The following is a 15,831-nucleotide window of genomic DNA, read 5'->3' on the forward strand; positions in this document are numbered from 1 at the left end:
CAAATCAAGGTTCTTACACTCACTTACAAAGCTCTCACCCAATCTTCTCCCATTTACATCTCTGATCTCATTTCCCTTCACACTCCCACCCACCCACTTTGCACAACAAATGCATGCCGTCTCTCCTGCAAACTGATTACTTCCTAACTCTCCAGACTTCAAGATTTTGCCCGTGCTGCTCCTTACCTCTGGAACTCTCTCCCCTCTGCCTTTCAGACTCTCCACAAATCTTCAAACGGGCACTCAAAATTATTATTTGTTAACAGTTTCTTATATAGCGCAGCATATTCCGTTGCGCTTTACAATTTGAAACAACATTAAATCGAACAAGACTGGGTTGTAAGCGACAGACACCAAGGTAAGAGGGCCCTGCTTGCAAGCTTACAATCTCCAGTACTTCATCAAAGCCTTCCAGCTCTCTTCCTGACCCGCTGCTACTTTCTCCTTCCTCCCTGTCTACCCCATCTGTGTCATGTCTGCTTGTCTGCCCCTCCCCTTTAGAATGTAAGCTCTCTCGAGCAGGGTCCTCTTTCCTCATGTGCTTCTCTCCTTGCATTGTATTGTACTGTAAGTCACTGGTTTCGTGTTCACTTATGTATGTACTTTGTAAGGCGCTGTGGACCACTTGAGGCTCCATATAAATAAAGGATAATAATAATATATCTTTTCTGCAGTTGTGCTAAAAAAACCCTCTTGGTGCACCAGGTTGCATGAGACTCTGTTAGTGCCGGGCGTCTTTTTTGCGTCCCAGTTACAATGCGATGCACCTGCAGACTGTGCTGATTAATTTGATACCAGATTATGAAAAAAAATCCACATTATTTAGGAAGCCCCAAATCGCAGGTATTCCAGGCCGAAATGAAATCAAAAATCCCATTCCTAAGTAATTACACATCTTGTCCGATTGGCCATTTCCCTTCCATGTGATTGTTAAAGGAACTGTTCCTCGCCTCATTGTGGAAGCATAAATTAGAGAGGAAGAGAAATCAATGAGACGCTGAGGTTGAGCTGGAGTCCCCTTCATGCTGTGCCCCATCAGAAAAAGTGTAGAGAAATTGCTATACAATCAGAAATATGATAAATTCACGGCTCAAACAGTTCATTATATTTACGCATATAAAACATAGGATATACAGTATACACACAACCAAACATGGCTTATTAAACTTCTTAAGAAAAAGACACCAACGTTAAACAAAATGAAAATCCGTAATCTTTTATTGGGCCGTTATATTTTAATGGGATCAACATAAAAATATCAATATGGCTTTTCAGGTTGTCATTACTCTGTGAAAGCGAGCAAGATGTTCACCGCCATAAATATGCAAAGTAAAATGACATAGCGATACACTGTAGCATTACAAAGAGGCACCCGGGACATCAAATGAAGTTAGGAAAATTCTCATAATAAGACGTCATAGCAACTTACACAAACATCAAATAAAATGGTTTCTTCGTTCTGTTACGTAACTTCGGAACTATACGGATATCAGACCATGTGAGAATACTGACATGTTCTTCATATCTATTTATATGATCGCTTATAGACATTTGAGTTTATGTTATTATTTTCTTATACTGCTACTTGAATTCAACATTTCCATCTTCATTCCCATTTTACTCTTTGCAGAATATCCATAAAAGGTTAGGTACACAGGCAATGCTTATATGTGTCTACAAGTTCTTTTGCAGATAAACACAAGACAACTGACTCTGAAAATAGGGATCACTAAAACAGCCAATAGCAATCACTAAAACAAAAGGTGGAGCGTGAACACATCTATGTTCTTGCCGTTCCCAACCTTGTTTTTTAGTTAAGGTTAATGTGAACACCTTCTACGGCTGTTATAGGGATTAAAGATCCCTGTTATTTGTTTCTTTTTATTTTAGAGACAGTTGTCATGGTCACCACAATTAGGATGTCTCTATATCAGCATTCAAACGGGATGCGGTTAATATCCCGAGGATCGGGATGCCGACTGCTGGAATCCCGATCACCGAGAGAACCCCCAGCATCGGAATCCCTATATGACTGGGGATGCTGACGTCGGAATCCCGATTGTAAGGAGACTGGGGCAAGGTAAGTATTAGCCGCAGGGAGGGTTAGGTTTAGCCGTCCAGGGGGATTTAGGATTAGGCTGTGGGAAGGGGGAGGATAGGGTTAGGCTCCAGACAGGGGGGGTTCGGTTCAGGCACCACTGGGGGGAGGTTAGGGTTAGGTACTTACCAGGAGGGTTAGTATTAGGGTACAACAAAGGAGGGTTAGAGTGTGAATAGGACAGGGGAACATTACTCACCGTTCCCCTGTCGGGATTCTGCCGTCACTGTACTGACAGCCGGCATCTCCTCCGTCGGTATTTCATACCGATTCCATTCAAACATTGTGCTAACTGACCTAAGCAGATCATTATCCATCCCTCTGTGCAAACAGGAGATTCAAGGCATGGATAATGGGCCATAAACAGTGGTGCACTCTACAATGAATATCCACAGTGTATTATGCACAAATCCATCTTAAACTAAAGATCTGATTAGCACAGGGATTAATGATCCCTACTCTTGGGTCGGTTAGCACACCGTTCACCCAGATTGGGATCAAAAGAGGATGCTGAAGACACTTTTGTGCCTGAGGGCTTACCCAAATTTAACCATCAGGCAACTGATGCACAACACGTAAGCAACTACAGCCAGCGTTTGAGACTAGAGAGGGCAGAGGTAAAGGTTCGGAGAGCGGGATGTGTTCCCCTGTAAGACATCAGAAGAGAACCTGCTTCTGCTCGGTGTCCGCAATCATGGAGCTGCTTTGCGAAATTTTCAACATCCCACTGACAATCCTCCTGCTTGGACAGTAAATGGTTAACCAGATGAGGGTAGTAGACGGTGCCGACGCACTTTACCAGTAACTTGGCGTCCAGAAGCAGAGAAAGGATTTCAGGGTCGCAGTTGGAGTCGGTGATCTAGACAAACAAAAAAAGGAGACAGGGAAAAGTCATCTATGTGAAAGATGGAAGATTGTATATGTGCCTGCATTGTGTACACAGGTCTCCTAAAAGAACAGGGACAAATGACTGGCAACTAAAGGGCTCTGGGCCTGATTCAGACCCGGACGCTAAGCCGCGGACACACACTGTCGCCCATCTGCATATGCGTCAAAATATGCATACGCAAACCAGTCACTGCGTCCGGGAATCGTGCGCTCGTTGTACACAGGCTGAGCGCTACCTTGAGTGACAGATAGCGCCGTTTGTGGGTGGTAACAGGGGAAGGTGCTTGTGAACGGGGGAGTGGTGCTGAGAACGCAGGCGTGTCTGGGCGTCAAAGCTGAGTTTTATGGGGGTGCATAATTAGCATCCTCATTGTACACGTCACTTGGTTGTATTTCAGCCTGCAGTGATCGCAGTGCTTGCGGTGGGGTAGGGTCTACCTCAGGGGCTGCGTGCAGCTCCGATGGTTCTTGGTGGTTATGATTAATCCTACACTTCCTGGAGATGACGTGAGCTAAGAGAGAAAAGTGGGCGTCTTTATACCGGTGTGCGATCACTCTGCCGTCGCTCTCTAAAACATAGAGGGCGTACTTACACCAGACAGTGCGATCACAGAATTTGCATACCCGGGTCCTCACAGCAGCGAGAGAGCGCAGCTTAGCGTCTGTTCTTAGATACAAATCTCATCTCTCTCTGAGAGTCAGTGCATTACATACCATGGAAAGCTACACAATGCACTAATAACCGTACGGTGCACTATGGCATGGCTATGGGACAATATACATGTCAGTGTAGAGTGCATTGCATTAGGTTTCCTGTCCCTAAATTCATACAGAATAAAATAAAGTTAAATATGAAGAAAGACTTTGGGGTATATTTACTAAGGTGCGGGTTTTTAGAAGTGGTTTTGTTGCCCATAGCAACCAATCAGATTCTAGCTATTACCTTCTAGAAGGTGCTAGATAAATGTTAAGTAGAATCTGATTGGTTGCTATGGGCAACAAAACCACTTCTAAAAACCCGCACCTTAGTAAATATACCCCTTTGTATCAGCCACAAGAACGGTTTCTGATATAGAAATAAACCTTTGAATAGAATATCCTGTAACACATTTTGAGCTTTATTTATCAACGAGTTTTATCATTCACGAGTGATAAATCTAGTTGCGTATGATAAATGGTGCTCCAGCCAATCAGATCCCAATTGTCATTTTTCAAACAGATGACAGTCGGAAGCTGATTGGCTGGAGCACCATTATCATACACAACTAGTTTCATCACTCGCTGCTACAAGTGATGAGCAAGAGGCTGCCATTGGGCGGCACACGGCCCTCTGATCCTTCACCTGTGGCCAGCAGCTGTTTCCTGCTTTAGTTTCAGATTTATTTGTTATAGCTCGTTACACTTGTTTAAAATGACTGCTAATATGTTTTTACTGATAGGTGTCAATTTATTTTTCTAAACATATTATTTTTGTTTATGACTGAGACAAATTGTACCTTTTGAAGGTTAGAGGGTCACCGATTGTGTCAGGTCAGGTTGTGAATTACTGTGTGTCATTTTAAGGAGGAAGCATAGGGCCCCCAGATCTCTCCGTGTGTCCTTTACATGCCCCTCAAACCTCTCCACATACTAACAGTATTCCCTACATGGCACTTAAATGTCCCTCAGACCTCCCTAATGGCATCAGATCATCCTACATACAGGGCAGTCTCTGGCCCATTTGGCTCCCAGTGCGAGCATTCAAAATGCGCCCCCCCCCCCCATTATAATATTTTCACTAAAACCTCTGTTGTGTGATTTTGCAGACAGCCTGCACCCCCCCCCCACTGATATTGCGCAGTGCGCACACACAAGCAGCCTACACCCCCTCCCCCTTCGCGGAGGTTACCTTACCTGGTGTAGCTGCTTGTCCCAGGCCAGCCAGTCCGGACTCCGGCACTGCGGCAGATGGGAGCGGTCGGACAGCCGGGGCCCCTGCTACCACCATGTGACTCAGTCACTGTGTAGGGCGCTGAGACCTGAATGAGGCGGCGGCCGCGCCCGCCGCGGGAGTCAATCTGAAGCGGCAGGCGGCAGCAGACGGAGCGGAGGCAGAAGCCAGACAGGGCAGGGAAGCGGACCCTCCTTCAGGACTCAGAGTCCGGCTGCGACCCGGGGGGAGTGGTGGAGCGGAGGACGGAGGTCTCTCCCTCTTAGCCGGCGCCCAGAGTGTCAGTGCGGCTGCTGTGAACGCCGAGCGGGAAGAGCGGCTTCCTGTCATGTGACAGTGCCACCCATGACGAGAGTAGGGAGGCGGTGATTGGACGTTGGCCGCGTATGTTGAGATCAGTGACAGGGTGGAGCGCCCCGTGCGATTGCACGGGTCGCCCGCCCCTAGAAACGGCCCTGCCTACATACCCCTTAAATGACCATCTAACCCCCCCCCCATGCCCTAAGCCGTCCCCACATGTGCCACAGATCACCTTCACATGCCCTCACACCACCCCTTATGGTTAATACGGCCATCCGATCCGCCACATGCCCTCAGACCTTCCTGCGTGCCCCTTATATTGCACATCAAATCCTGTAGTGCTGCTAGTACATAACAGTGAGTGTCTTGTGGAACTTGCACAGTTGGGTTATTGTTGCTGTGACATTACACACACACATATATACTACCCCGGCTCTACCCCCACTAACATACACATATATATGTACTACCCGGCTCTACCCTCACTGAGATTACACATATATACTACCCCTTACTCTGCCCCCACTGACATTACACATCTATACTACCCCGGCTCTACCCCCACTAACATACACAAATATACTACCACGGCTCTACCCCCACTAACATACACATACATACTAACCCGGCTCTACCCTCACTGACATTACACATACATACTACCCCGGCTCTACCCTCACTGACATTACACATACATACTACCCCGGATCTACCCTCACTGACATTACACATATATACTACCCCGGCTCTACCCCCCTGACATTACACACACATATATACTACCCTGGCTCTACCCCACCTGACATTACACACACATATATATACTACACCGGCTCTACCCCCACTAACATACACATATATACTACCCCGGCTCTACCCCCACTAACATACACACTACCCCGACTCTACCCCCATTGACATTATACACACATATATATATACTACCCCGGCTCTACCCTCATTGACAATACACATACATACTGTATATACTACCCCGGCTCTACCCCCACTAACATACACATACATACTACCCCGGCTCTACCCTCACTGACATTACACACAAATTTATACTACCCCAGCTCTACCCCCACTAACATACACATACATAATACCCCGACTCTACCCTCACTGACATTACACATATATACTACCCCGACTCTACCCCCACTGACATTACACACACATACAGTATATACTACCCCGGCTCTACCCCCACTAACGTACACATATATACTACCCCGGCTCTACACCCACTAACATACACATATATACTACCCCGGCTCTCTACCCTCACTAACATACACATATATACTACCCCAATTCTACCCCCACTGACATTACACACACATTTATACTACCCCCACTAACATACACATATATACTACCCCCACTAACATACACATATATACTACCCCCACTAACATACACATATATACTACCCCGGCTCTACCCCTACTAACATACACTTACATACTACCCCGGCTCTACCCTCACTGTCATTACACATATATACTACCCCGGCTCTACCTCCACTGACATTACACACGCGCACATACTGTATACACTATCGCAGCTCTACCCCCACTGACATTACACACACATACATACTGTATACACTATCCCAGCTCTACCCCCACTGACATTACACACACATATATACTGTACACTATCCCAGCTCTACCTCCAGTGACATTACACACACATATATACTGTACACTATCCCAGCTCTACCTCCACTGACATTACACACACATATATACTACCCCGGCTCTACCCCCACTGACATTACACACACATATATACTACCCTGGCTCTACCCCCACTGACATTACACACACAGATATACTACCCCGGCTCTACCCTCACTGACATTACACACACATATATACTACCCGGGCACTACCCTCACAGACATTACACACATATATATACTACCCCGGCTCTACCCCCACTGACATTACACACACAGATATACTACCCCGGCTCTACCCCCACAGACATTACACACATATATATACTACCCCGGCTCTACCCCCACTGACATTACACACATATACTGTATACACTATCCCAGCTCTACCCCCACTGACATTTCTCACAAACACATACTGTATACACTATCCCAGCTCTACTCCCACTGACATTACACACACACATATATACCACCCAGGCTCTACCCCCACTGACATTACACACATATATATTTAGTCAGGTGCATAAATATTGGGACATTGACAGATTACATATTTTGGCCTCTATTCACCACCGTAATGGCTTTGAAATGAAATAAACAAGATGTGCTTTAACTGCAGACATTCAGATTTAATTTGAGGGTAATTACATCCAAATCAGGTGAACGGTGTAGGAATTACAACGGTTTCTATATGTGCCTCCCACTTTTTAAGGGGCCAAAAGTAATGGGACTATCAACTCAAAAGCTATTTCATGGACAGGTGTGGGCTATTCCCTCGTTATTTCATTATCAATTAAGCAGGTAAAAGATCTGGAGTTGATTCTAGGTGTGACATTTGCATTTGGAATCAGTTGCTGTCGACTCTCAATATGAGATCCAAAGAGCTGTCACTATCAGTGAAGCAAGCCATCATTAGGCTGAAAAATCAAAACAAACCCATCAGAGAGATAGAAAAACATTAGGTGTGGCCAAATCAACTGTTTGGAACATTCTTAAAAAGAAAGAACACACCGGAGAGCTCAGCAACACCAAAAGACATGGAAGACATGGAAGACCAAGGAAAACAACTGTGGTGGATGACAGAAGAATTATTTCCCTGGTGAAGAAAAACCTCTTCACAACAGTTGGCCAAATCAAGAACACTCTCCATGAGGTAGGTGTATATGTGTCAAAGTCAACAATCAAGAGAAGACTTCACAAGAGTGAATATAGAGGGTTCACCACAAGATGTGAACCATTGGTGAGCCTCAAAAACAAGAAGACCAGATTAAAGTTTGCTAAATAACATCTAAAAAAGCCATTACAGTTCTGGAACAACATCCTATGGACAGATGAGACAAAGATCAACTTGTACCAGAGTGATGGGAAGAGAAGAGTATGGAGAAGGAAAGGAACTGCTCATGATCCAAAACATACCACCTCATCAGTGAAGCATGGTGGTGGTAGTGTCATGGCGTGGGCATGTATGGCTGCCAATGGAACTGGTTCCCTTGTATTTATTGATGATGTGACTGCTGACAAAAGCAGCAGAATGAATTCTGAAGTGTTTCGGGCAATATTATATGCTCATATTCAGTGAAATACTTCAGAACTCATTGGACGGTGCTTCACAGTGCAGATGGACAATGACCCAAAGCATACTGCAAAAGCAACCAAAGAGTTTTTTAAGGCTAAACAGTGCAATATTATGCAATGGCCAAATCAATCCCCTGACCTGAATCCGATTGAGCATGCATTTCACTTGATGAAGACAAAACTGAAGGGAAAATGCCCCAAGAACAAGCAGGAACTGAAGACATTTGCAGTAGAGGCCTGGCAGAGCATCACCAGGGATGAAACCCAGCATCTGGTGCTGTCTATGCATTCCAGACTTCAGGTTGTAATTGCCTGCAAAGGATTTGCAACAAAGTATTAAAAAGTGAAAGTTTGATTTAGGATTGTTTAGTTTGTCCCATTACTTTTGGCCCCTTAAAAAGTGGGAGGCACATATAGAAATCGTTGTAATTCCTACACCGTTCACCTGATTTGGATGTAATTACCCTCAAATTAAATCTGAATGTCTGCAGTTAAAGCACATCTTGTTTGTTTCATTTCAAAGCCATTGTGGTGAATAGAGGCCAAAATATGAAAATTCTGTCAATGTCCCAATATTTATGCACCTGACTGTATACTACTTGGCTCTACCCCCACTGACATTACACACACATATATACTACCCCGACTCTACCCACACTGACTTTACACACACAGATATACTACCCACACTGACTTTACATACACAGATATACTACCCACACTGACTTTACATACACAGATATACTACCCAACTCTACCCACACTGACATTACACACACAGATATACTACCCCGGCTCTACCCCCACTGACATTACACACATATATATACTACCCCGGCTCTACCCCACTGACATTACACACATATATATACTACCGCGGCTCTACCCCACTGACATTACACACATATATATACTACCGCGGCTCTACCCCCACTGACATTACACACACATATATACTATCCCAGCTCTACCCCCACTGACATTACACACATATATATACTACCCCGGCTCTACCCTCACTGACATTACACATATATATATACTACCCCGGCTCTACCCCCACTGACATTACACACACATATATACTATCCCAGCTCTACCCCCACTGACATTACACACATATATACTACCCCGACTCTACCCACACTGACATTACACACACAGATATACTACCCCGGCTCTACCCCCACTGACATTACACACATATATATACTACCCCGGCTCTACCCCCACTGACATTACACACATATATATACTACCCCGGCTCTACCCCCACTGACATTACACACACATATATACTATCCCAGCTCTACCCCCACTGACATTACACACATATATATACTACCCCGGCTCTACCTCCACTGACATTACACACATATATATACTACACCGGCTCTACCCCCACTGACATTACACACACATATATACTACCCCCACTGACATTACACACACATATATACTACCCCGGCTCTACCCCCACTGACATTACACACACATATATACTACCTCGGCTCTACCCCCACTGACATTACACACACATATATACTACCCCGGCTCTACCCCCACTGACTTTACACACACACAGATATACTACCCCCACTGACATTACACACACATATATACTACCCCGGGTCTAAATCCACTGACATTACACACACACACATACTGTATACACTATCCCAGCTCTACCCCCACTGACATTACACACACATATATACTACCCCGGCTCTACCCCCACTGACATTACACACACATATATACTACCCCGGCTCTACCCCCACTGACATTACACACACATATATACTACCCCGGCTCTACCCCCACTGACTTTACACACACACAGATATACTACCCCCACTGACATTACACACACATATATACTACCCCGGGTCTAAATCCACTGACATTACACACACACACATACTGTATACACTATCCCAGCTCTACCCCCACTGACATTACACACACATATATACTACCCCCACTGACATTACACACATATATACTACCTCCACTGACATTACACACATATACTGTATATACTATCCCAGCTCTACCCCCACTGACATTACACACACATATATATATATACTACCTTGGCTGTACCCACACATACAGTATTAGGATGCAGGAACCGAGGGTAAAGGGGGAAAGGGGGGAGGGTAGCATACTCACAGAGCCCCGGTCGGGATACTAAGCATCGGGATGCCGCTGTCGGTGTTTTGACAGCTGGCATCCTGACTGCCGGTATTTCATACCCAAATGCATTATCTCCATTGAAATTACACATATAGTACCCCAGCTCTACCACTTCTCCTCTGCTGCTCAATTATCTGTATTACTCCCACTGACATAACATATAGAATTCCCCAGGCTCTAGCCCACTCCGTATTACCCCCATATACACATATTATCCCCATTACCATCAAATATATTATGCCCTAGCACTACCCCCACTGCTTCCCACTGACCTGTATTACCCCCACTGACTTTATATACATATAATACCCAAGCTCTGCCCCGACACTGATATTACACTGCCGCTGTTATGTCACAGTCTCTGTTGACCCCATTGTGTGTATACAGAGATATGTACTTGTAGTATGCCCATGTGCATATAGGTAATATGCCCCTCTCCTATAGCTCCTGTGTTCTGCTATGTATCCCCCATCCTGTGTGTACCCTCTTCCTGTCAATAGCAGCCTTAAGCCGGATACACACTAGATGACCTGTCTTTCGATCCCGCGGGTCGGGGCGACATATTGGGCACATCGTCTATTGTGTACCCACTATGCACGCACCCACAGGTCGTTCATCAGGGTTTTTCCATCAGCCTGCATGTATGTATGGGCTATTGAATGGCCCAGCTGCCAACGGCCAATAGTGCCGATGAACGATATATCAGGCGGTCGTTCACCAGATCTTGCAGTGTGTACCGCCCGCCCGATATATCGTTCATCAGCACCATCAGGTGTCACATTGGCGGGTCACTTAGTGTGTACCCAGCTTTATCCTGTTACAGGATTTCTGTATGCACTGCAGTGGAGGGCATGGTTTCAGCACACTGCCTCCTCTGCAGCCACAGACATCCGGGTGCACCCCTGTGTATTCTCCTGTAAACAAGCCACCATAGCTTCTGCCCCAGTATGTCACCGGTACCATCCCCTGTCTGGCAGTGACAGACCTCAGCCACGCGCACCAGGCTGCTCGGATGAATCCTGTGCGAAGCAGAGGGAGAGGGGAGGACTGGAGAGCACACTCTCCATCACCCCCCCTCCCTTTCCTCTGCTATTGGAGCATCAGAATGACAGCACTGCTGATTGGTCAGGCCACGCCCTGAGGGACCCGCCTTTTCTTTTCTCTTTTTGAGCCCCCACGTTCAATGCTCAGGTAATACACGCTATAGCGCCTAAATGCCAACAGAGCATCAGAAGAGAAACAGAAAAGCGGTACAGTGCAGTTATACATAAGTAATTACTACTTAGTACTTACTACAGCATATGGCACAACAGAGCACAGATATCCTAAACTATCTATTACTAATGCAGAGATCTGTCACAAATCAAGACAAATTATACACGTAGGACTTGGTTCAGAGAAGGACGGTAAGTGGCTGTGTATTGCCGTCCAGCTAATATTCTAATGCAGCAGGACACGTCTGTAGGAGAAAGACACCTCCTTTCAGCAGCTGCGATCCCAGTGGTGTGTTCGAAGATGCAGCACAGGATCACCATCGCGGTGGCAGTAATCGCTCAGCTGGGCGACGTACCTGCTCACCTGGGGTGAGGAAGTCTGCATCACAAGACACATACCATGGCCCCGGCACTTCGGGATAATGGGGACGTCACACTACCGCTTCCGGACACTGGCACTGCATATATCAAAACTTTCCAGGACCAAGTGTAGGGGGACTGACCATCATAGACTGTTAGGAAGTATACGTCTAAAGCTGGGTACAGACCATACGATGGTGCGACTCAGCGATGGCACAATGTGACTATACTTCACGCCCGCCGTATACACTGTACGACCCGGTGTACTATGGTGCGATGTGTTGTTACATGCTGCATGGATCAGCACCGCATCATTCATTGCATCGGCCCATCTACCGTGCATAACAGCAACGACGGATCGGGCATACACACTATGCAATGTGTACGATATATCATTCCCATCAGCATCGGAACAATAGATAAATCGTATAGTGAGTACCCAAACTTTACTCAAATTGATACATTCTTAAAGAGCATCTTTCAGGTCCCTAATGTTATGTGACCTTAGTAAAAAAAAAATTAGACTGCTGCCCACTAATGAACTATTATACTTCCCTAACCAGTGACTGGCCCGGCGCCCAGAGCCATTTTGAATTGAATGTAATGTTTTACCTGAAAGGAATAAAACACACACTGTAACAGGAAAAAAATATGTTTCAACTTATTTAAAAGCCTTTAACTATATTAAACTGTGTGATACTTTTATTTTCAGTAAACGTCCTGAGGGATCATGTTTTTTCCATCATGTATTTGTTCTATGCCCCTTTTATCCATTGACGTGCCCTGCGTGAGGCTTTTATTTTTAGCAAATGTCTTCAGGGATTGTGGTGTGCACGACGGATTCAGTGCCCTATTTTGTCGTTCTAGGTTGAAAGAAAAAAAAAAAAAAAAAAACATTAAGAAAATGAGTGTTTGGTGGCTTAACATATAGGAATTGCACCCAAGGTGCTTTCAGAGCCTCTGCCATTTGCCTCTCTCTCTCTTTCACGGGGTGTTGGAAAGAAAGAAATAAGCCGAGTAATTACAAAGCCTTCCCAAAAAAAACAGATTAATTCATTTACAAACTCCTCAGGGTTCCTGTTATTAGATTTTTTAATTCATTTTGCTTGTAAATGATTTGGACAAGCAATTCTAATAATATGTAAATGAAAAAAATAAATGTCACCGGTCGAGAAAATGAAAGAATTTTTGTGTTTTGTTTCTTTTCTTGTCTCTCGTTTAATTTGTGTAAAGTTTGGAGAATCAAAGACTTTAACATCTTCTGCTGTGGAAATGTCATATGGTTTCCAGGCCTCAAAATACATGGGGTAGAACGAAGGCATTTCTCACATGTGCAATAACTCTTTCAGACGTAGCAATTTATCAGAAAAGTACTATATATTTCAATGATACTTATTAGTCAGCACGGTGCGTGTAATGGTTAGCATTACTGTTTTACAGCAGTAAGGTTGTGGATTTGATTGCCACCATGGCCCTAACTGTGTGGCGTTTGTATGTTCTCCCCGTGCTTGTGTGGGTTTCCTCCAGGTACTCGGGTTTCCTCCCACACTCCAAAGATATACTAGTAGGATAATTGGCTCCCAAACAAAAAACTAACTGTAGTGTGTATGTGCAGGGGCGCCGAGCGGGGGTGGGAGCCGGTATGAATTACCTAGGCTTGCTGGAGGGGCCCGATGGGGGCCTGGGTCCGACGCCGCCCCCCTCCCTCGGAGACTGCTCGCTGCTGCTGAGAAGCAGCCTCAACAATCTCCTCTGTCTGTGGGGGGGATCGATCACACTGATTGCGTCGGGCTGAGGGGATCACAGCGCCTCTCCTCCCCAGCAGGATTTAAAAAAAAAAAAAACTATCCCCCCTCCCCAGCAGGATTAAAAAAATAAATATATATCCTAAGGGGGCATGGCCACACCTTTCACGATTAGGCCACACCCCTACTCCCGGGACCGGCTCTCTACGCCCCTGTGTATGTGTGTGTACATGTGGTAGGGAACATAGGGGGAAATGTATCAAGCCTTGGAGAGAGATAAAATACTAATGCTGGCCATACTCTATACAATTATCTGGCTGATCCGCCTGATATCGGACAGATAATTGTACGGTGTATTTGTGGGAGTCCGATCTGCAAATATTGATCGGTCGGGCATGTCAGATTGTCCAGTATGTCCGTTCTATGGGCCTGATTCAGAGCTGAACGCTCTGACCAGAGCGCTCGCTCTGAATCAGGGCCCTCCTGTTTTAGGAGCGTCCTCATGGATGCTCGCATAGCTGTGGGTTACCACCCACAGCTTATGCGAGCGTCCATGATGATGGTCGCGATGGTCAAGACCATCGCGACCATCGGGCTTGCGACGGAGACCCTGCGGTAGGGTCTCGCTGCCGCAAGCCCTGGAGTGATTTTGGCTCTATCAGAGTGATGTCAGTGGGGCCGGCTTGAGACGGTAGGCGTTCCCATGGGAACGCCTCCGTCTGGCAGGCACGCCCCCGGCACGCCCACCAAAGGGGGCGTGCTGTCAATCAACATCGACAGCACGCCCCCTTTGGTGCGAGACCCGGAGCGATGGAGAGCCGGTCGCTCTCCGGGTCTCGCGCATGCGTACGACGGAGCTCCCTCCGTCGTGCACATGCACAGTGGGGGACATCGACCCACTTGCGAGCATACTGCCGCTCACGAGCGGGTCTGAATGACCCCCTATGTAACATTTATAAGTGGAAGTCAGCTGCAATGGGCTATGTAAGCTTAGCCGCGGGCGACATTTCCCGTTCCTTTACAGGGAAAAGCGCAGATATCGGGGCCTATACACAGAACACCAGCTCTCATTCTAACATGAACAAACTAAATTTTTCACAATAGTTTACTATTCAATCACATGACACTATTTCACTTTTCTTTTCAGCCACCTTTTAACTTCCATAACTTACTATTGTAAATATTTAGAATGTTATTACAATAAGAGTAGAAGGATGACAGAAGCCGACTAAGCCGTCACTCACATAATGATAAGACTTGTGGCCTATTTATAATTGTAAGATCGGACACAACAAAACAGCGTAATAGAAGAAAGTCTGATTTATTACGTGTGTCAGATACAAATTGAGGTACAGTATAGAGCAAAATGCAAAAAGTACAAGTGGAAACTTAGGGCCTGATACAGCAAGGATCGCAGTTTCAAAAACGCCAGCAATCGGTCGATGAATTCACATAGCGCATGCGTCTGCATCGCAATGCGTAAACTAGCAATTGCGATGGGAAATGCTTTTGCAGAGGCTACGCAGACCCCGAGGACAGTGATTGACAGGAAGAGCCGTTTGTGGGTGGTGACGGGGGGCGGGGTGGTCGTGCGAACGCAGGCGTGCCATTGTGTTGGGGCGGCGTTGCAGAGGCGTACATAAATTATCCATTGCGATACCATACGCAGCCTGAGGCCTCATAGCGTGCGCTGAAGTCAGCAATTCCCGAGTGAGGTCTGACCTGCCTTACCTGTGCGTATGGGTCCGATGTTACAGATTATTTCGCTATGTTGCCCAAGTATACGATGTGTGTAAGGGGAAGTGGGCGTCCATATGGTAAGCTGTGAT

The 15,831-nt window shown here is 45.9% G+C and overlaps 1 protein-coding gene across 4 annotated transcripts in view; it reads right to left on the bottom strand.

The window, feature by feature from the left end:
• Positions 1 to 15,831, bottom strand: part of NBAS (NBAS subunit of NRZ tethering complex) — an 890,452-nt gene that overhangs the window by 62,004 nt on the left and 812,617 nt on the right. For 2 of the 4 annotated variants that reach the window (XM_088451840.1, XM_088451839.1), the window contains exon 52: positions 2,639 to 2,957. In XM_088451840.1, coding sequence (XP_088307966.1) covers positions 2,682 to 2,957 — 276 coding nt within the window. In that variant the 3' untranslated portion in view covers positions 2,639 to 2,681. Of the gene's footprint in view, positions 1 to 1,200; positions 2,958 to 15,831 lie in introns of those variants that run through there. The other 2 variants (XM_088451841.1, XM_088451838.1) reach the window with 1 other exon arrangement.

Source organism: Taudactylus pleione, unplaced genomic scaffold (genome assembly GCF_031769625.1).
Source record: "Taudactylus pleione unplaced genomic scaffold, aTauple2 ptg000030l, whole genome shotgun sequence".
NCBI classification, from domain to species: domain Eukaryota; kingdom Metazoa; phylum Chordata; class Amphibia; order Anura; family Myobatrachidae; genus Taudactylus; species Taudactylus pleione.